The sequence below is a fragment of the Melanostigma gelatinosum genome (assembly GCF_949748355.1).
Source record: "Melanostigma gelatinosum genome assembly, chromosome: 10".
NCBI classification, from domain to species: Eukaryota; Metazoa; Chordata; class Actinopteri; order Perciformes; family Zoarcidae; genus Melanostigma; species Melanostigma gelatinosum.
This window is the reverse complement of record NC_136643.1, coordinates 27,246,214-27,269,322: the sequence shown is the minus strand read 5'-3', so window position 1 is coordinate 27,269,322 and position 23,109 is coordinate 27,246,214. Positions and strand designations below refer to the sequence as shown.

General features: G+C 46.6%; 1 protein-coding gene across 1 annotated transcript in view; it reads left to right on the top strand.

Annotated features, from left to right (window-relative positions):
* The window catches only part of ttn.1 (titin, tandem duplicate 1), a 176,111-nt gene that overhangs the window by 131,607 nt on the left and 21,395 nt on the right, over nucleotides 1-23,109 (top strand). Inside the window, 10 exon segments of the mRNA XM_079277074.1 lie at nucleotides 68-17,359; nucleotides 17,470-17,766; nucleotides 17,996-18,583; nucleotides 18,710-19,012; nucleotides 19,127-19,423; nucleotides 19,516-19,803; nucleotides 19,927-20,232; nucleotides 20,470-20,772; nucleotides 20,862-21,167; nucleotides 21,294-23,057. Coding sequence (XP_079133200.1) covers nucleotides 68-17,359; nucleotides 17,470-17,766; nucleotides 17,996-18,583; nucleotides 18,710-19,012; nucleotides 19,127-19,423; nucleotides 19,516-19,803; nucleotides 19,927-20,232; nucleotides 20,470-20,772; nucleotides 20,862-21,167; nucleotides 21,294-23,057 — 21,744 coding nt within the window.

Here is a 23,109-nt window from a genome sequence, read left to right as displayed (position 1 = left end):
GAATAACTTTTGACAAAATGCTATATTTACTTTTACAGAACACTAACCACTTCTATATGTCTGACAGATGTGCCCGGACCTCCAATCAATCCAAGAGTCACAGACACAACCAGAAGCACTGCCACTCTGAACTGGGGGAAACCTCTTGATAATGGTGGACTTGAAGTCACTGGATATGTGATTGAACACAAGAAGGAAGGAACAGAAGAATGGGTGAAGGACACCCCTTCATATCCACTTAGGATCACAGAGTTTGTTGTTGCCAAACTGGAAACTGGTGCAAAATATCACTTCAGGATTAGTGCTGTGAATGCTAAGGGAGCAGGTGCACCTGCTGAAACTCAGGAGCTGTTTGAGATCGTGGAGCGTGCAGCTGAACCTGATTTGGAGCTGGATCTTGAGCTGAGAAGAACCCTTGTTGTCAGGGCTGGCTGCTCCATTCGCCTCTTTGTGCCTATCAAGGGACGCCCTACACCTACCGTCACCTGGACTAAGGAAGGTGGTCCTGTCCCACGTGCAGTCATTGACAGCACAGAGTCATTCACAATGCTGATCATCCCAGAGAGTTCAAGGATTGATGTGGGTAAATATGAGCTGACCCTCAAAAACTCTGCTGGAAAGAAGAGTGCCGGTATAAATGTGAGAGTTCTGGACTCACCTGGCCCTCCACTTAACCTAAAACCAGTCAAGATTGACAAGGAAAGCATTACGCTTCAGTGGGAGATTCCTCTCATTGATGGTGGAGCCAAGATCACCAACTACATCATTGAAAAGAGAGAATCAACACGTAAGGCTTTTGCTACTGTTGTTACAAAATGCCCAACCACTTCAGTCAGGATCGGTGATCTGGGTGAAGGCTGTGAATACTACTTCAGAGTGTCTGCCGAGAATGAGTATGGCATTGGTGAGGCGGCTGAAACTACTGATCCAATTCGTGCATCACAGGCACCAACTCCTCCAGAGAGCATTATTCCTACTGATATCACTAAAAACTCTGTGAGCCTGGCCTGGACCAAACCCAAGCACGATGGTGGAAGCAGAATTACGGGATATGTCCTTGAAGCCCAGAAGAAAGGAACTGATCAGTGGGCACATGTAACAGCAGTCAAGGCCATGGGCTTCACAGTAAAGAATCTTAATGAGACGGAGGAGTACATTTTCCGTGTAATGGCTGTCAACCATTCAGGTAGAAGCGCTCCACGTGAGAGCAAACACATTGTTGTCAAGGGTTCTACTTTGATGCCACAGTTTGACCTCCGTGGTGTATGTCAGAAGACTGTTATTGCCAAGGCAGGAGATGATATCAAGGTTGAAATTCCAGTTATGGGACGTCCTAGACCAACTGTCTCTTGGCAAAAGGATGGCACAGCCCTGAAGCTCACACAGAGAACCAATGTGGAAACTACTGCTGCCACTGTTGTCCTCAGCATAGGTGAATGCAACAGAGGTGACAATGGTGTATACACTATGACAGGAAAGAACATTGTTGGTTCTGTGACAGACAACATCATTGTCAAAGTACATGATGTACCTGGGCCACCCAAGGGACCACTTAACATCGTGGAGATAGCGCGTACTTATTGCGTCTTTGCATGGGACACTCCTGAGAATGATGGAGGTGTTCCAATCAACAATTATGTGGTTGAGATCAGAGACACCACTTCCCAAACATGGACAGAACTGTCTTCCACGGTCATCCGTACTGTGTTCAAAGCCATTCGCTTAAACACTGGATCAGAGTACCAGTTCAGAGTAAAGGCTAAGAACAGATATGGTGTTGGACCTCCCATCACCTCATTGTCAGTGGTGGCTGCCTATCCGTTCAAAGTCCCTGGACCTCCTGGTACTCCAGGTGTTGTTGCATTTACCAAGGACTCCATAACAGTTGGCTGGAATGAGCCTGTGGTTGATGGTGGAAATGAAGTCATTGGTTATCATGTTGAGAGGAAAGAAAGAAGCAGCATCATGTGGCAGAAAATCAGCAAGAGTCTTGTGAAAGGCAACCTCTATAAGTCCACGGGGCTTGAAGATGGAGCTGCCTATGAGTTTCGTGTCATGGCTGAAAACATGGCTGGAATTGGTAAGGCCAGCAAGGCCTCAGAACCAATACTGGCCTTGGACCCTGTAGACCCACCAGGTCAGCCTGAGCCAATATTTGTCAGCAAGAATGTCATCACCATTCAGTGGACAAAGCCTGAGTACGATGGTGGTTTCAAAATCACTGGCTACACAGTGGAGAAGAAAGAACTGCCTGCAGGACGCTGGATTAGAGCCAACTTCACCAACATCACTGAGACCACATTCACTGTCAGTGGACTGACTCAAGATGCCTCCTATGAGTTCCGTGTTGTAGCCAGAAACTCATTAGGTGCAGTGAGCTTGCCCTCTGAGCCCTCAGACCCAATTACCTGCAAAGATGACATTATTGAGCCACGCATTATGGTTGATGCCATCTTTAAGGATGTTGTTCTACTGAAGGCGGGAGAGTCCTTCAAGCTTGATGCTGACATTGCTGGTCAACCAACCCCATTTATGGTTTGGACAAAGAATGGAAAGGAGGTTGAGAACACAATGAAACTGGATGTAAAGTTCACAGAACTGGAAACTACTCTGACCAACAAGGACTCTATAAGATCAGATGGCGGAGAATTTGTTTTGACTGCCACTAATGTTGGTGGATTTGCTAAGCACATCTTTAATGTTAAAGTGCTTGACAGACCTGGGCCACCAGTTGGACCTCTTGAGGTGTCCGATGTCAACGCTGACAACTGTGTACTCACCTGGGCTCCACCTGCAGATGATGGAGGTGCCAAGATTGAAGGATACGTGATTGAGAAGCGCGAGTCAAGCAGACTGGTTTGGACCAATGTGGTTTCAAACTTGCAAGTTACACAATATAAGGTGACCAAGCTGCTCAAAGGAAATGAATATATCTTCAGAGTTATGGCAGTAAACAAATATGGACTTGGCGAGTCTCTTGATTCCGAACCCACTATTGCAGACAACCCATATGTGGTTTCAGATCCTCCACAGACTCCTGAGGTGACAGCTATTACCAAAGATGCAATGGTTGTTATGTGGAAAGTGCCTGTGAGTGATGGTGGAACTCCCATCACCAACTACAATGTTGAAAGGAAAGACAAAATAGGCCTCAGCTGGGTCAAATGCAACAAGAGGAAGGTCAAAGATCTACAATTCAAGGCAGCAGGCCTTCATGTCGGACATGAATATAAATTCAGAATTATTGCTGAGAATGCTGCTGGAGTGAGTGGTCCAAGTATCTCGAGCCCATTCTACAAGGCCACTGATGCACTGTACAAGCCAGGGGCCCCATGCAACCCCAGAATCCTGGACACAACCAAGTCCTCAATTACTGTTGCCTGGAACAAACCTGTATATGATGGTGGCTCTGACATCACTGGCTACATTATGGAGACCTGCATCCCATCTGAAAAGGTGGAAGAGGAGGAATGGACCATTGTGACACCCAAAGAAGGACTCATTGCCACCTCATTCACCATTATTAACCTGAAGGAGAACCAGGATTACAAGATTAACATATCTGCTGTCAACTGTGAAGGAGTTGGAGAGGCAGCATCTGTACCTGACAATACCAAAGCAGAGGACAGGCTCCTGCCACCTGAGATGGATTTGGATGCTGAGCTCCGCAAGGTTGTCAGTCTTCGAGCTTGCTGCTCACTCAGGCTGTTTGTGCCTATTAGAGGCAGACCAGCTCCTCAGGCTACATGGACCAAAGGAGATGGTGAGCGTATTGAGAGGGCAACCATTGACAGCACAACATCATACACCTCACTTGTAATTGGAAATGTCAACAGATTTGACAGTGGAAAGTATAATCTTACAGTTGAAAACAGCTCTGGATCCAAGACAGTTACAGTCCAAGTCAAGGTGCTTGACACACCAAGTGCCCCACAGAATCTCAAGATTACTGCTATAACAAAGCAATCTGTCACTCTGACTTGGGAACCACCTGTGAATGATGGAGGAGTTAAGGTTAAAAACTACATTGTTGAAAAACGTGAGTCCACAAGGAAAGCATATGCCACAGTCAGTGCTAACTGCCATCACACCACCTTCACAATTGACCCGCTCTTGGAAGGATGCAACTATTACTTCAGAGTTTTGGCTGAGAATGAATATGGCATCGGCCTGCCGATTGAATCTGGTGAATCAGTTAAAGTGTCTGAAAAACCACAGCCACCTGGCAAAATCTCTCTTAAGGATGTTACTAAGAGCAGTGTCACCCTCTCCTGGGAGAAGCCAGAGCATGATGGTGGCAGCAGAGTGGGCTGTTATGTTGTTGAGATCCAGCCTAAGGGTGTCGATAAGTGGAGCCAGTCTGTGATTGTAAAGGAAACAGAAGCTACTATTAGTGGACTCAATGCAGGTGAAGAATACATGTTCCGTGTCGCAGCAAGAAATGAGAAGGGAACAAGTGACCCACGACAGATTGGTGTGCCTGTGATCATAAAAGATCTTGTGTTTGCACCTGTTGCCAAGATGTTGTTCAACACATTCAGTGTGTTAGCAGGAGAAGACCTCGCAGTAGAGGTTCCTTATGTTGCACGTCCCAAAGCAGCTGTCTCCTGGGCAAAAGATGGTCAGCCTATGAAGAGAACTACCAGAGTAAACTTTGGTGCAACAGAGACAATGCTGAACCTCAATGTAAAAGAGGCTACTAGAGATGATGTTGGACAGTATCATATTACTATTAGCAACACAGCAGGAGAGACAACAGCAGACATTGGTATTGTTGTACTAGACAAACCGGGACAGCCGGGGGGTCCAGTTAAGGTGGAGGAGGTCACTTCTGACAGTGTAACCATCTTCTGGACCAGACCAGAATATGATGGTGGTTGCACGATCAAAAACTACTTTGTGGAAAAGAGAGATACATCCACAACTGCCTGGATGGTTGTATCCCCTAACCTCGCAAGGAACAAAATAAAGGTCGGCAGGTTGAAGACTGGTTCTGAGTATCAATTTAGAATCACAGCAGAAAACAGATATGGAAAAGGCCCAGCTCTTCTCTCAGAGTGTATTGTGGCTCAATACCCATACAAGCTCCCAGGACCACCAGGAACACCATCCATTGCAGTCTGCACCAAAGACAGCATGGTGGTGGTCTGGAATGAACCTGTGATTGATGGTGGCAGCACTATCTTGGGCTACCATCTTGAACGCAAAGAGAGAAACAGCATCCTTTGGGTCAAACTCAACAAGTCTCTTATTACAGACCAAACCTTCAAGACCGCTGATCTTGAACCAGGAATGGAATATGAATACAGAGTTTATGCAGAAAACATTGTCGGAACAGGCAAAGTGAGCAAAGTATCTGAGGGACAAGTTGCTAGAGATCCTTGTGATCCCCCTGGCACCCCCAAGGCCTCAAAGATCAGTAAGGACTCCATTACCATTGTTTGGACCAAGCCTGAATATGATGGCGGTGCAAAGGTTACAGGTTACGTTGTGGAAAAGAAGGCGCTTCCTGAAGGCCGTTGGCTGAAGGCAAACTTCACCAATGTCATTGAGACAGAATACGTTGCAACTGGACTTGCGCAGGACAATCAGTATGAATTCCGTGTCATTGCCAGAAATGCTGCTGGTGTTTTCAGTATGCCCTCTTATAGTACCGGTCCTATTACTGCCAGGGATGAGATTGATCCACCAAGCGTCAGCATTGACCCAGAGTATACACAGACTATGGTAGTTAATGCCGGAGACAACTTCAAGATCGATGCAGATGTGCGTGGCAAACCATTGCCCTCTATCCACTGGATGAAGGGAGAGCAGGAGCTGGGCAACACTATTCATAGAGAAATTAAGAACACACCCACCAAAGCTTATATATCTGTCAAGGAAGCTAAACTTTCCGATGGAGGCCAATACACTCTACTGCTGAAAAATCCGGGGGGAGAAAAGGTTGTACAGGTCCATGTTGTTGTTCTAGATATACCTGGCGAACCACAGGGACCTTTCGTTGTCACAGGAATAACCAAAGACCAATGCTGCCTTGCATGGAAACCACCACTACAAGATGGTGGCAGCAAGATCTCTCACTACATTGTAAAGAGGAGAGAGACAAGCAGGCTAGTCTGGACTGTTGTTGATCCAAAAGTAGAGAAGATTTGTTTGAAGGTCACAAAGCTGCTGGAAGGAAATGAGTACATCTTCAGAGTCCACGCTGTCAACCAGTTTGGAGTGGGTGCACCACTTGAGTCTGATGCTGCCATAATTAAAGATCCGTTTGCGGTACCTGGAACACCCAGGAGCTTGGAAGTTTCAGATATTAAAAAAGATTCAATGGTGCTCACTTGGGAGGCTCCTTCTGAAGATGGAGGCAGTCCTATCACTGGATACATAATTGAGAAACATGACAAAGAAGGTGTAAGATGGACCAGGTGTAATAGGAAAACAGTCACTGACTCGACTTTCAAGGTCACTGGACTCATGGAAAGCCATAGTTACGAATTCAGAGTTGTAGCTGAGAATGCTGTAGGCCTTGGTGAGCCAAGCTCCCCAACCGTGTACTTCAAAGCACTTGATCCCATCTTCAGGCCTGGCCCACCACACAATCCAAGAGTAACTGACACAACTAAAACATCAGTATTCCTGTCATGGGGCAAACCCGTCTGTGATGGAGGCTGTGAGATTCAGGGATACGTTGTTGAGTCTTGCACTACCACAGAGCCACCTGTGTCAGTCGAGGCTACAGATGCCCCTGCTGAGGAATGGACAATGTACACACCTCCAACAGGTGTCAAGAAGACCAAGTTTGAAGTTGAAAACCTGAAGGAAAACCAGGCATACAAGTTTAGAGTATGTGCTATCAACAAAGTTGGAGTCGGTGAGCATGCCGATGTTTCTGGAGCTGTTGTTGCCCAGGACAGGGCAGAGGAGCCAGACCTTGACATTGACCCAGAACTGAGAAAGATTGTGACCATTAAAGCTCGAGCTTCCCTCCGACTGTTCATTCCTATCAAAGGAAGGCCCACTCCTACCATAAAGTGGGACAAAGATGAAGCTGCACTTAAAGAGACAGCTCAGGTCGAGGTGACCAGCAGTTACTCATCCCTTGTAATTGACAAGATGAGCAGAAATGACAGTGGAAAATACACCATCACTGCAGAGAACACCAGTGGAACCAAATCCGCATTTGTTGTTGTCCGTGTTCTCGACACACCTAGTGCTCCTGTCAACTTAAAAGTGAAAGAAATAACAAACCAGTCTGTCACCCTGGCATGGGAGCCACCTCTGTTGGATGGTGGGTCCAAGATCAAGAACTACATTGTTGAAAAGAGAGAAAGCACACGCAAAACCTATGCAGCTGTTGTAACAAATTGTCATGCTCTTTCATGGAAGATTGAGCCACTTCAGGAAGGTTGTAGTTACTACTTCCGAGTCCTTGCTGAGAATGGACATGGTGTTGGCCTGCCTGCAGCAACTAACGATCCTCTTAAGGTCTCAGAGGTGCCCCAGTGTCCAAAGAACTTGATTGTTACAGATCAAACCAAAACAAGCATATCTTTGGCTTGGGAGAGGCCTGAGTATGATGGTGGTAGCAGAGTCATGCAGTACCTGCTCGAGGTGCAACTTAAGGGCCAGGAGAAGTGGTCTGGTGTCAACACATTTAAGACAATGGAGACTACCGTTACTAAACTGAACCCAGGAGAGGAGTACCTGTTTAGAGTTATAGCAGTCAACGAAAAGGGAAAGAGTGACCCCAAAGTCCTTGCTGGTCCAGTGATGACCAAGGACTTAGTCTTTGAGCCAGATGTTCGACCAGCATTCAGCAGCTACAGTGTCAACGTGGGCAAAGACCTGAAAATTGACATTCCCTTCTTTGGAAGACCTAAACCAACAGTCTCATGGACAAAAGATGGAGCCTCTTTGAAGTTCACTACCAGAGTCAACATTCTCAGCACACCAACACATACAACATTGAGCATTAAGGAGGCAGCAGGTGATGATGGTGGCATGTACAGTATACATGTTGCTAACTCAGCTGGAAAGAAAGATACAACAGTTGAAATTATTGTACTTGACAAGCCTGGGCCTCCATCCGGCCCTGTCAGGTTCGATGAAATCACAACACAGAGTGTCACTCTTTCATGGGATCCACCAAAGCACAATGGTGGCTGCCAGATTTCTAACTACATTGTACAGAAGAGAGATACTACTACAGCAACATGGGAAAATGTCAGCATCAACTATGCCAGAACAACCATTAAAGTGCCCAGACTGAAGACTGGAGCTGAGTACCAGTTTAGGATCATTGCTCAGAACCGCTATGGCAAGAGTCATGGTCTGGATTCATCTAGTGTGGTTGCTCAGTACCCATACAGAGAGCCAGGCCCACCAGGCACTCCCTTCATCTCCTCTCTCTCTAGGGACCACCAGATTGTTGAGTGGCACGAGCCTGTCCAAGATGGAGGCAGCCCTGTCCTGGGCTACCATCTGGAAAGGAAAGAGAGAAATAGTATTCTCTGGATCAAGATCAACAAGACACTTATTCATGAGCCTGTTTTCAAGAGTCACCCCTTGGAAGAGAGTATTGAGTATGAGTACCGGGTTTATGCTGAAAATATTGTTGGCATTGGCAGGTGCAGTAAAGTCTCAGAGGGCTGTGTTGCCCGTGACCAATGTGATCCTCCTGGTGCACCAGAGGCCATCCATGTGACCAAGGACACCATCGTCATCCAGTGGACTAAACCAGAGTATGATGGTGGCAGTAGTATAACTGGCTATACTGTGGAGAGGCGTGATCTGCCCGAGGGCAGGTGGGTAAGGGCAAACTTCACTAATGTGATTGAGACCCAGTTCACTGTCACTGGTCTGACTGAAAATGCACAGTATGACTTTAGAGTCATTGCTAAAAATTCTGTAGGCACCGTCAGTAAGCCATCCTACAACAGTGGACCGATTACTGTAAGTGATGAGTTGGAAGCACCCAAATTCTCCATTGACCCAGCATTCATCAAGGCTATCACCGTTAATGCCGGAGAGAGCTTTAAGCTAGATGCCGATGTCCATGGCAAACCGCTCCCCACAATCCAGTGGTTCAAGGATGAAAAACCAATAGAGAATACACTCAGACTGGAGATTAAAAACACTAAAAACCATGCAATGATTGTCATTAAGGACTCTGTTAGAATTGATGGTGGAATTTACACACTCCAGCTGACAAATGTGGCTGGTAGTGAAACTGTTCCATTCAAGGTTGTGGTCCTGGACAGGCCTAGCCAATGTGAAGGACCCCTCCACACTGCTGGAGTGGCTGAAGATAGATGCACACTGGTATGGCGTGCCCCTCTACATGATGGAGGTAGTCCTATTAAGCACTATTTAATCGAGAGAAGAGAGACCAGCCGTCTAGCTTGGACTGTTGTTTCCAACAGCTGTGAAGCCACATGCTACAAAGTCACCAAATTACTGGAAGGCAATGAGTATATGTTCCGTGTCATGGCAGTTAACAGTTTTGGAGTCAGTGAGACACTGGAGTCTAGCGGAGTGGTTATGAAGACTCCATTTGTTCCTCCTGGTCCACCTCATATTGAAGATGTATCCAACATTGCTCATGATGGCATGACCATCACTTGGTCAGCCCCTGAGACTGATGGTGGCAGTGAGATTATCAATTACATCCTTGAAAAGAAGGACAGAAATGGAATAAAATGGACCAGATGCAACAGACAGAAAGTCACTGATCTCTCCTTCAGAGCTACAGGCCTAACCACCGGCCATGAATATGAATTCAGAGTGGCTGCCGAGAATGTAGTTAGAGCAGGAGAACCAAGCCTTCCAAGTTCATACTACAAGGCTAGTGATCCAAAGTACAAACCTGGCGCCCCAGCATATGTGAATGTGATTGACTCCACAAAGAGTTCAATTACAGTGTCATGGGGTAAGCCTCTGTCTGATGGTGGCAGCACCATTCAAGGATACATTGTTGAAGTCTGCAAAGCTGAGGAGGAGGAATGGACCATGGTTACGCCCCCCACTGGCCTGCGTGTCAACAAGTATGAAATTACCAAACTGACTGAGGGTCAGGAGTACAAAATACAGGTGTGTGCTTTGAACAAGCTGGGAGTTGGTGAGCCAGCAGCTCTCTCTGGAACAGCTAAGCCAGAGGAAAGGTTGGACCCACCACAGATCCACCTACACTCTGAGCTGAGGAAGGGCATTACTGTGAAAGCTGGTGCATCTGTTAGAATCCATATTCCATTCAAGGGCAGGCCAACACCTGAGATTCAGTGGACTAAGGATGAGGGAGACTTGACCGACAAAACAGTGGTTGAGAAAGCTCTCAACTTCACACAGTTGTCCATTGACTCATGTGACAGGAGTGACTCTGGAAAATACACCCTGAGCCTGTCGAACAGCAGTGGCACTGTGTCTGAGTTTGTTGCTGTTAAAGTCCTGGATACACCTGGCTCCCCACAGAACCTTGTGGTTAAAGAAGTCAAAAAGGACTCTGTCACTCTTGTATGGGATGCCCCACTGATTGATGGAGGTTCCAAAATCAAGAACTATGTCATTGACAAACGTGAATCAACCAGAAAGACATATGCAAATGTCTCAACCAAATGCACCAGGACAACATTCAAAGTTGAGAACTTGATTGAAGGTGCTATGTACTACTTCAGAGTCATGGCTGAGAATGACTATGGAATCGGCCAGGCTGTTGAAACAAAGGCAGCTTTCAAGGCCTCCGAGGTACCACTGCCTGTTGGAAAAATCTCCCTCACTGATGTCACCAAGGCCAGTATCTCACTGGCCTGGGAGAAACCTGAGCATGATGGCGGCAGTAGAATTGGTGGCTACCTAATTGAGATGCAACCCAAGGGTACAGATAAGTGGGGAGTTGCAACAAATACAAAGACATGCGACGGCACTGTTACAGGCCTCACAGCAGGAGCAGAATACCTCTTCCGTATCATTGCCTACAATGAGAAGGGAAAGAGTGAGCCAACGGCACTTGCTGCACCCATTGTTGCCAATGATGTAACAATGGAGCCCAGCATTACGATGCAATTTAACACCTACAATGTATTCGCTGGAAAGGACTTGAAGTTGGAGTTCCCTGTGCTTGGCAAACCCAAACCTAAAGTCTCCTGGACCAAGGACGGTGAGCCTTTGAAGGTGACATCCAGAATCAACGTCATAAGGACACCAACAACAACTGGAATTCAAATTACTGAGGCATGCAAGGAGGACTTTGGCAAATATTCCATCACAGCAACCAATAATGCCAGCACGATCACTGAGGATGTGGCTGTCATTATCCTTGACAAGCCTGGTCCACCAAAAGGTCCAGTCAAGGTTGTTGAAGTGAGCAACACCTTTGTTCATCTCTCCTGGGAGCCTCCAGTGTACATGGGTGGATGCCAGGTAAAGAACTATATAGTGGAGAAGAGAGACACCACCACCCAAACATGGCAGTCCGTCACCACACAGCTCGCTAGAACAGCTTTCAAGGTCACCAAGCTGAAGACTGGTGCAGAATACCAGTTCAGAATCCTAGCTGAAAACAGATATGGAAAGGGTGCATCTCTGGACTCCAAGTCCATCGTTGTTCAATATCCATACAAACCACCAGGGCCGCCAGGAACACCATTTATAAAATCTGCATCAAAGGAAATGATGATCGTTGAATGGAATGAGCCGGTCAATGATGGTGGAAGTACAGTTATTGGGTATCATCTAGAAAGCAAGGAGAGAAGCAGCATCATGTGGAATAAACTGAACAAGACGCTTATCACTGATACTCAGTTCAAGATCTCCAATCTAGAGGAGGGTATTGGCTATGAATTCAGAGTCTATGGTGAAAATATTGTTGGCATTGGCAGATGCAGTAAAGTGTCTGAGTCCTTTGTTGCTCGCGACCCATGTGATCCTCCTGGTGCTCCTGAAGCTGTGTCTATTTCTAAGACCATAATCAAGATTCAGTGGACCAAACCGCAGTATGACGGTGGCAGCAAAGTCAATGGATATATTGTGGAAAGGAAAGATATTTCCTCCCCTGATGTACACTGGGTAAGAGCTAATTTCACCAATATAATTGAGACTGAGTATACCGTCACTGGCCTGACAGAGAATGAGCAATATGACTTCAGAGTTATTGCAAGAAATGCAGCCGGAGTCTTCAGCATACCATCCGACAGCTCTGGACCTATTACTGCTACTGATGAAATTGAACCACCAAGGGCTTCAATGGATCCCAAATACAAGGATGTTATTATTGTCAATGCTGGAGAACACTTGCTTCTTGATGCTGACATCTATGGAAAACCAATTCCTGATGTTGTCTGGCTAAAAGAGGGCAAGGAAATGAACAAAGCCCTGCGCATTGAAGTGAAAACTACACAGAAACGTGCAGCCATTACCATTAAGGATGTAACCAAGCTTGATAGTGGCCACTATGACCTGGTCCTCAAAAATCTGGGTGGTACAAAAACCTTCCCTATCACTGTCAAAGTCCTTGATAAACCAGGTCCACCTGCTGGACCCATGAGAATGACAGGAATCATGGCTGACAGGTGCATCATTTCCTGGGCTGAACCAACTCTGGATGGTGGGGCTAGTATCACTCACTATGTCTTGGAGAAGAGAGAGACTAGCAGGTTGTCCTGGACAGTAGCTGCACCAAATATCAAGGGTCTGTACCATAAATTAAAAAATTTGCTTCCTGGAAATGAATACATTTTCAGAGTCAGGGCAGTCAACAAATATGGTGTCGGCGATTGTCTCGAGAGTGAAGCCATCATTGCACGCAATCCTTACAAGCCACCGAGTGCTCCTGGAAATCCAGAAGCAAGTCAGATCACAAATGAATCTATGCTTCTGTCATGGACGGCTCCAGAACAGACTGGTGGAGCTGAAATTGAAGGCTACCACCTTGAAAAACGTGACAAGGATAGTGTGAGGTGGACAAAATGCAACAGACAAAAGCTGACTGACAACCATTTCCAGGTCACAGGTCTGATGATGGACCACTTCTATGAGTTCCGTGTTGCTGCTGAAAATGAGGCTGGAATGGGAGACCTTAGTGAAATGTCCCTACTTCATAGAGCGTGTGATGCCACAACACCACCTGGACCTCCACACCATCCCAAGGTGACAGACTACACAAAGTCGTCTGTGTCTCTGTCCTGGGGCAAACCTGACTTTGATGGTGGTGCCTATGTAAAGGGCTACATTGTTGAAATGAGGGAGTATACACCAGTGCACGAAGTAGCAGAGGAGGCAGAAGTAGCACCGGCAGTACAGGCACCAGTTGAAAAAGAATGGTCCATGTGTACTCCACCCACCGGCACACAAGCCATTAAACTCACTATCACAGACCTGAAGGAGGGCAGAGAGTACCAGTTCCGTGTCTGTGCGATCAACTCTGAGGGAGTTGGGGAGGCTGCTAATGTCCACAGCACTGTGGTTACTTCTGACAGGGTAGAAGCACCAGAGATTGAGTTGGATGCTGATCTCAGGAAGGTGGTATCTGTCCGTGCAGGTGGAACTCTGCGTCTGTTTGTCACCATCAGAGGAAGACCGGAACCTACTGTGAAATGGGAGAAAGTTGAGGGTACTCTCACAGAGCGTGCTGGAATTGACACCACCAGTTCATATACCATGCTTGTGATTGACAATGTTAACCGCTTTGACAGTGGTAAATACTCACTAACACTAGAGAACAGCAGTGGGGCAAAATCCGCTGTCGTTGCAGTGAGAATTTTGGATACACCAAGTGCACCTCAACACTTTGCTGTGAAGGAGCTCAAGAAGGATTCAGTAACTCTTGCCTGGGATATACCACTTACTGATGGTGGTTCTAAAATCACAAACTATATTGTAGAGAAAAGAGAGTCTGTCAGGAAGGCCTATACTACTGTCACCAGCAACTGCTTGCTCAACTCATTCAAGATTGAAGAGCTGCCTGAGGGTGGAACTTTCTACTTCAGAGTCTGTGCTGTTAATACGTATGGCCAAGGACAGATGGTTGAAACCAAAGAAATCAAAGTGTCTGAGGTACCACTGCAACCAAACAAGGTCAGACTTATAGATTTGACGAAGACTAGCGTGTCACTGACATGGGACAAACCTGCACATGATGGTGGAAGCAAAGTTATGTGCTACAATGTAGAATTTAAACCCAAGAGTGGAGATAAATGGGGCACAGCATGCACAGTCAAGGTGACTGAAGCAACTATTCCTAATCTGACTCCCAATGAAGCCTATTTATTCAGAGTTGTTGCAATTAATGAGAAGGGAAAAAGTGAGCCAAAGGATCTTGGTTTGCCTGTGGTTACAAAGGATATTTCAATTGAACCATCGGTCAACTTACTCTTTACCACATACAGTGTGAAGGCTGGAGGTGACCTCATTTTTGAGGTTCCAGTCAGAGGCAGGCCTAAGCCTGTTGTATCCTGGAAGAAGGATGCCCTTCCCTTGAAGCAAACATCATCAGTTACTATCTTAAACACTGCAACCATGTCAAAAATTACCATCAAAGAGGCTAGCAGAGAACATGTTGGCAAGTATGAGATCACCCTGGCAAACGCAGGAGGAACTGTCTCAGCAGATATTGGAGTAGTTGTCCTCGATAAACCAGGTGCACCTAAAGGTGTCAAGGTGGATTCGGTGACATCAGACAGCATCACACTGTCCTGGTCTCCACCAGATTATGACGGTGGCTGCTCCATCAGTAACTATATTGTGGAGAAGAGAGACACAAACACCCAAGAATGGCAGATGATAGCAAGTAACGTTGCCAGAACATCTTTCAAGGCTGGCCGCCTGACACACGGAGCAGAGTACCAATTCCGCATTTATGCAGTCAACCGTTATGGAAAGAGTACATATGTGGATTCACCTGGAATCACTGCTCAGTACAACTTCAAACAACCTGGACCTCCTTCCACACCTATAGTGAAGTTGGCCACCAAGTCTTACATGTTGGTGACTTGGAATGAGCCAGTTGCTGATGGTGGCAGTCCTGTTGTGGGCTACCATCTGGAGAGGAAGGAGCGTACTAGCATTCTTTGGACAAAGATGAACAGAGGAATGATTAAAGACACAGAATACAAAGTCAATGGAATTGAAGAGGGCATGATGTATGAATACCATGTCTATGCTGAAAATATAGCTGGTATTGGTAAATGCAGCAAGTCCTGTGAAGCTGTAGCAGCCAGAGATCCTTGTGACCCACCGGGCACACCTGTGGTCACTGCTGTTACCAGAACATCTGTCTCCTTGTCTTGGGATAAACCAGAGTATGATGGTGGAGCCAAGGTTTCTGGCTACACCATTGAACGCAGAGACCTTCCTGAAGGACGCTGGACAAGGTGCAACTTCACCAATGTGCCCGAGACCCACTATGATGCAACAGGCCTTACGGAGAACAGTCAGTATGACTTCCGTGTCATTGCTAAGAATGCAGCTGGATTGTTCAGTGAACCATCTGACACCACTGGCCCCATCACTGTCAAGGATGATGTGGACCCACCACGCATCATGATGGATGTCAAGTTCCGAGAGACATTGCTTGTGAAAGCAGGAGAAACTCTGAAGATTAATGCTGACCTTGCTGGACGTCCTGCCCCTGTCGTTTCCTGGACCAAGGATGGCAAAGAGATTGAGCTGAGAGCCAGAATCCAGATTGTTTCCACAGATACCAGCACTTCTGTCATTGTGAAGGATAGCATCAGAACAGATTCTGGACAGTATGTTCTGACTCTACAGAATATTGGCGGAACAGTTACCATGCCAATACACTGTGTGATTCTAGATAAGCCAGGACCCTCAGCAGGACCTTTGCAGATCACAGGTCTCACAGCTGAGGCATGCACTCTGTCATGGGGTCCTCCTCAGGAAACCGGTGGTGCTGACATCACACATTACGTTGTTGAGAAGCGTGAGACAAGCCGCTTGGCATGGACAGTGGTGAAGGGAGACATCACAAAAACATACCTCAAAGTTACAGGACTGCTCAAGGGCAACGAATATATCTTCAGGGTTTTGGCTGTCAACAAGCATGGACTTGGTGAGGTTCTGGAATGTGATGCTGTAAATATCACAGATCCATATACTTTTGCCACTGCTCCAACTAGTGTTGATGTCACTGCCATAACTGCTGATTCAATGACCCTCACCTGGTGCAAGCCAGCCAGTGATGGAGGTAGCCCCCTCACTGGATATGTGATAGAGCGCCGTGAGAAGATTGGTATGCGCTGGATCCGTGTGAATAGAGAACCAGTTGTTGAATGTACCACAGTAGCAACCAAACTGCGCAAGGGTTGTGAGTATGACTTCAGAGTCTATGCTGAAAATGTGGCTGGTCTGAGTCCTCCAAGTGAACGATCTGCATCATTCAGAGCAGCCGATCCTCTCGTTGTTGCTTCTCGCCCAACCAAGCCAAAGATTGTCAGTTCAACCAAGGACAGTGTGTCCGTTGTCTGGAAACTACCAAGACATGATGGTGGTTCTCAGATCCTTGGATACAGTGTAGAATACAGAGACTACATCCACAAACCACAGCCTGAGGTTGTTGGAGAAGAGGAAGAATATGAGGAGGAGGAAGAGGAGGTAACTGAATCCCCTGAAGAACTAGCAAGATGGGTTGAGGCTATCCCTCTTACCAAGAGCTTGGAGTTCACAATCACTGGACTAAAGACAGATGCAGAATATGAATTCTGTGTCAAGGCAATAAACAAAGTTGGCAGCAGTGTGCGTAGCCCATATTCAGATGGAGCCGTAGCAATGGACAGAACTGCAGAGCCATCATTTGATGTTGACATTGAGATGCGTAAAGTACTTATTGTCAAGCATGGCACAGCATTTACTCTCAAGGTACCATTCAAGGGCAAACCTGTGCCATCAGTGGCATGGGCCAGGGAGGGCGTTGATCTAAAGGTCAGAGGAACCATTGAATCAACAGAATCGAGCACTTCACTCACCCTTGAAAAGTCAACCAGAAGCGACTCTGGAGACTATTGCGTCACTATTGAATCACCACTGGGAACAGCAACACTGCCCATGGTTGTCAAGGTGCTAGACTCTCCTGGACCTTCTGTCAACGTTAAAGTTTCAGCAGTGACTAGGGATTCTGCAACCCTTAGTTGGGAAGCTCCAGAGAATGATGGTGGTGATGCAGTGAAGGCCTACCATGTTGAAAAACGTGAGGCCAGTAAGAAGGCGTGGGTGTGTGTGACCAGCAACTGTCACGAATTGATGTTTAAAGTGAGAGACTTGCAGGAGGGAGCCATGTATTACTTAAGAGTTATTGGAGAAAACGAGTATGGAGTGGGTGTCCCTCAGGAGGCCAAGGCTGGAACAAAGATTACAGGTAATATATGAACTGACCCTTTTTAAATTTAGCAGCTGTGAAATAGATTTTGTACGATCTTTACCATTTGACAAAATTTGCCTCATGAAATTTCCCACTGTCTTTTCCAGAGGTACCAAGTGTTCCTATGAAACTTGGAGTTGCAAATGTTACCAAGGACAGCGTTACGATTGCCTGGACAAGACCAGAATACGATGGCGGTAGCAGAGTCACTGGTTATCTTATTGATGCCCTGGAGAAGGGACAGACCAAGTGGGTGAAATGTGCCACTGTGAAGACCATGACCCACACCATCAAGAGCCTGAGGGAGTGCGCAGAGTATTACTTTAGAGTCCGTGCCGAGAACCATGCCGGACTCAGTGAACCAAAGGAGATGATCGTACCCGTTATCGTCAAGGAAATACACGGTATTATCTTTTGACAATTTGATATTGGTTACTATTACTGTCCAGAGAAAACGATTACAATAGAATACAATGAAATATATTTTTACTAATTGATTTATTTTCTTTAAAAGGTATACATGATGTAAAATAATGAACAGGAATTCTGTATTTCCATGTAATGAAAATGCATATTTAGAAGTATTTTTGAAAAGCAATGGAATTTTCACATTGATGTCTTCTTCTTAAACAGAGGCTCCTGAATTTGACCTGACGAATTACCCCAAGAATACAGTTTACGTGAGAGCAGGATCCAACCTAACCTTTGAGATTCCTCTCACTGCCAGGCCCATGGCTAAGGTGACTATGTCCAAGAACAATGTTGTCATCAAGGGATCCAAGAGGCTGCTAACTGAAGTGACTCCGGGCAGTTTAACCATCACCCTAATTGAAAGCATTGCAAGTGACGCTGGCAAATATGAAGTCACTGCCTCTAATGTGGGAGGTACCACCAAGATCGTCCTTATCTTCGTTGTGATGGACAGACCGGGACCTCCTGTTGGTCCAGTCGAGGTCGGTGAGGTCGGAGAAACCACAGTCTGTCTGAAGTGGGCTGTTCCAGAGTATGATGGTGGCAGTCCTGTTACCAACTACATTGTTCTGAAACGTGAAACCAGCACTCCTAACTGGGCAGAAGTGTCAACTAGCATTGCCCGAAGCGCAATCAAGGTGACTAAGCTGACCAAGGGAGAGGAGTATCAGTTCAGGATCAAGGCTGAGAACCGCTTCGGTGTTAGTGACCATATTGACACCAAGCCAATCATGATAAAGCTTCCATACAGTAAGTAATAGTGTGTGTGTGTGTGTGTGTGTTGGGGTCTTACTCTTTTAATTATCCATTTCCTTTGACAACTTTTGTTTTGAGGATGATCTTTCTGAATAAACATTAACGTGTTGTCCATTACAGCCATCCCTGGGCCTCCATCCACACCATGGCTCGGCTATGTATCCAAAGAGAACCTCACAGTCTGCTGGAATGAGCCAGTCAATGATGGTGGAAACACTGTGATTGGATATCATCTCCAGATGAAGGAGAGGAGCAGCATCCTCTGGCAGAAGCTCAATAAGACGCCAATCTCAGGAAACCAGTGGCGAGTCGCAAACATCTGCCCTGGCCTCATCTATGAATTCAAGGTGGCAGCTGAAAATGCCGCCGGTATTGGAAAGATGAGCAAGACTTCTGAAGAGGTGCTTGCTATTGATGCCTGCGGTAAGTGACTTTAATTTGGAGCTTTAAGGGGACCCATAGCATTAAATAGTATAAGAGCTTACACTAACACTGTTGTTTCACTGAAATTGCATCTTTCACAATTTAATGTTGCAGAGCCCCCAGCAAATGTCCATATCACAGAAGTCACCAAGAACTCAATTAGACTGGCCTGGCAGAGGCCTCCATACGATGGTGGCAGCAAGATTACCGGCTACAGTGTGGAAAGGAGGGAAGCTCCCAGTGGCAGATGGGTGAAGGCCAACTTCACAAACATCATTGAACTGGGCTTCACTGTTTCTGGACTGACCCAGGATGAGTCTTATGAGTTCAGAGTATACGGCAAGAATGCTGTTGGGTCCGTCAGTAACCCGTCTCTCATTGCTGGCCCAGTCACTTGTGTTGACGCGTGTGGTGAGTATTTGATTTAGATGTGTTTGCATGTCTTATTTGATTTGTTGGATTTATATGTACATCATTAATATTGATAATCTTGTGTCCCACAGGTGCCCCTGCTATTGACCTTCCTCCGGAGTATCTGGATGTGGTTCAGTTCAAGGCTGGAGCTTCAGTTAAGCTTAAAGTCGGAATCATCGCCAAGCCTCTGCCAACCATTGAGTGGCTCAAGGACGGAAAGGAGCTGAGAGCAACTTCTACCCTGTCTATTGAAAGCACCACCGACTCTTCTGCTGTACTGATCAAGGATGCAGCCCGCTTTGACACGGGCTCATATGAGGTCAAGATCAAGAATGTTCTGGGCTCAGCATCTGCAACCATTAGGATTGAAATCCTAGGTATTTACAAATTCTTGCCTCACCTTTTCATATTTCCATAATTCTGTACATATCCAATTTAAATGGAGATGTAATTCCTGTATTTTATGATCATATACACGAACTTTTTTTTACCCCCCTTAGACAAACCTGGACCCCCAGCCGGCACCATTACATTCAACTCCATCACGGCAGACAGGATAACCTTCAGCTGGCAGCCTGTGCCTGAATCTGACCAGGGAGGTTTCAAGGTGACCCACTACATTGTTGAGAGGCGTGAAACCAGCCGATTGGTCTGGTCGACAATCTCTGACCAACACGAGCAGACATATGCCTCCGTCAACAAGCTAATGCGTGGAAACGAGTATGTGTTCCGCGTAATGGGCGTTAATAAGTACGGAGTTGGAGAGCCACTGGTGTCTGAGCCTGTCATCGCTAAGAACGCCTTTGGTAAGTGTTTGGGCTGTAGGATGCTGTGAATTTGATTGTTGATGTGAGTGTGAAGCCAGAGGAGATTTTATGAATGCCGGTATGAGTGTCTCCAGTTTTCTAAGTTGTCCTGTTTAGGTAACACTCTATATAAACTAAATATATTTCTCTGCAGAACTGATCTATTGTCTTTTTCCAAAAAAAAAAGATTGTTACTAATGTTATCATTTCAAACATGTTTGTTATACATTTCTATAGTAACTCCTGGACAGCCTCGTACTCCTGAGGTGAATACCACAACCAAGACCACCATGGTGGTAGAATGGGACAAACCAGGTGCAGATGGAGGTAGCACCGTGACGGGCTACTACCTGGAGAGACGCGACAAGAAGAGCTTGCGCTGGATCAGAGTTTACAAAGACCCTGTCACTGGCATCAAACAGACGGTCTACCATCTGACAGAAGGAAACGAGTACCAATATCGCATCTGTGCCATTAACAGGGCCGGAGAGGGACCGTTCTCTGATACGTCAGACTACTACAAGGCTGCTGACCCAGTTGGTAAGTGGTCCAACATTCACAGATTTCGAACCATAACAAGAGAGATAAATACAGAACACTCCCACTAAACAAATACATTCTGCTTACAGATCCACCAGATGAGCCTCGCAAGCTGAAGGTGGTGGACTCCACCAAGACATCCATCACCTTGGGCTGGTCCCAGCCAGAATGGGATGGAGGCAGTGAGGTCACCAGCTACATGGTGGAGAAGCTTGTCGAGGGAGAGCCAGAATGGGCTATGATAACCTCCAGGGGAGAGGTCAAGACAACAGAATACACAGTTCACGACTTAAAACCAGATGTCAACTACTTCTTCAGAGTCTCTGCTGTCAACTGTGCTGGCCACGGAGAGCCTCTGGAGATGACGGAGCCCATTCAAGCTCAGGATATCCTGGGTAAATTAATCACAGATATTGAAAATGTGAAGCGTGTTCAGTATGTAACATATATGTCTCGTTCGTTTTTACGTTGCTCAAATATAATAGTCCCTGTGTGACGATGTGTATTCATGATTTTCACAGAGGAGGCCCAGATTGACTCGGATGTGGCCATGAGAACTCACTATATTGTGAAGGCTGGCAAGGACGTGGAGCTGTCTGTTCCCGTGAAGGGCAGACCTGCTCCCACTGCTTCCTGGAGTAAGGGAGAAGAATGCATTGACCGTGACCCCAAATACGAGTTCCACCACTCAGACACCACCACAGTTCTTGTGATGCGTGAGGTGACCAAGCTGGACACCGGAAAGTACACAGTGAAGCTCGAGAATGGCGTCGGAGAGCCAAAGTCGCTAACCCTGTCCATGAAGGTCCAGGATACTCCAGCTCAGTGCAGGAACCTGGTCCTGAAGGACGTGACCCGTGGACAGGTCACTCTATGCTGGGAGCCTCCACTTCTCGACGGAGGTGCTGAGATCACACACTACATTGTTGAGAAGAGGGACTCCTCCAAGAGATCCTACTCTGCAGTGGCAAGCAAATGCATGGACACAACATACACCATTGAAGACCTCTCAGAGAAGACATCCTTCTTCTTCCGCGTGTTAGCAGAAAATGAGAACGGTGTTGGTGATCCATGTGAAACACTTGACCCTGTGAAGGCCACAGAGACTCCAGGACTAGTGAAGGAGGTTTCTATGAAGGATTCATCAAAGACCTCCGTCACTCTGCAGTGGCTGAAGCCTGATTACGATGGCGGCAGCATCATCTCTGACTACGTTATTGAGCAGAAGCTGAAGGACCAGGACTGGTCAATGGAAGGAATCAGCAGACAGTGTGAGTTTGAAGTCAAGAAACTCAAGGAGCACTCAGACGTGTTCTTCAGAGTCACTGCCAGGAATGACAAGGGACGGGGCGACTTCGTTGAGATTGGGCCTATCAAGGTTATTGACTACATTATCACACCTGAGGCAAGCCTCTCAGAGTACCCAGGTGGCCGTATCAATGTTCGTCTGGGTCACAATGTGCACATCGAGCTGCCATACGTAGGTAAACCCAAACCTTCTATCCTGTGGCTGAAGGACAACCTGCCTCTGAAGGAGAGTGACATAATCCGCTTCAAGAAGACAGAAAACAAAGCCACTCTAATGATTAAGAATGTAACCAAGGAGAATGAGGGTAGATACACTCTGACCCTTGACAATAAAGTCAAGAGGAAATCAGTCCACATCCATGTCATCACACTTGGACCTCCATCAAAGCCTGTTGGACCCATCCGCCTGGATGAAGTGAGAGCTGAGAGCATCATGATCTCCTGGGATGAACCCAATGATGACGGTGGTGGAGACATCACCTGCTACGCTGTAGAGAAGCGTGACACCTCCAAATCTGACTGGAAGATGGCCTGCTCCAGTGTAGTGGATACTCAGTTCAAGGTCTCCAACCTGATCAAGGGTGTCCAGTACCAGTTCAGAGTGCGTGCTGAGAACAGATACGGTGTCAGCGAGCCTCTTGTATCCCAGATAGTCATTGCCAAGCACCAGTTCAGGCCTCCAGGCCCACCAGGCAAGCTTGTTGTATACAACGTCACCAACGATGGCATGACCATCCAGTGGGAGCAGCCCATTTATGACGGTGGTACCCCCATCCAGGGCTTCCATGTGGAGAAGAGGGAAAAGAACAGCATCATGTGGCAAAAGGTAAACACTATGCTGATCAAAGAAACGGATTTCAGAATCTTGGAGCTCATTGAAGGTCTTGAGTACTCCTTCAGAGTCTACGCCCAGAACGACTCTGGCTTCAGCCGGATGAGTGATGAGAGCAAGCCAATCATGGCTGTCAGTCCTGTTGGTGAGTGCAGATTTAGACCATTGCATTATTTTGTTTATTTTTTACACTTCTA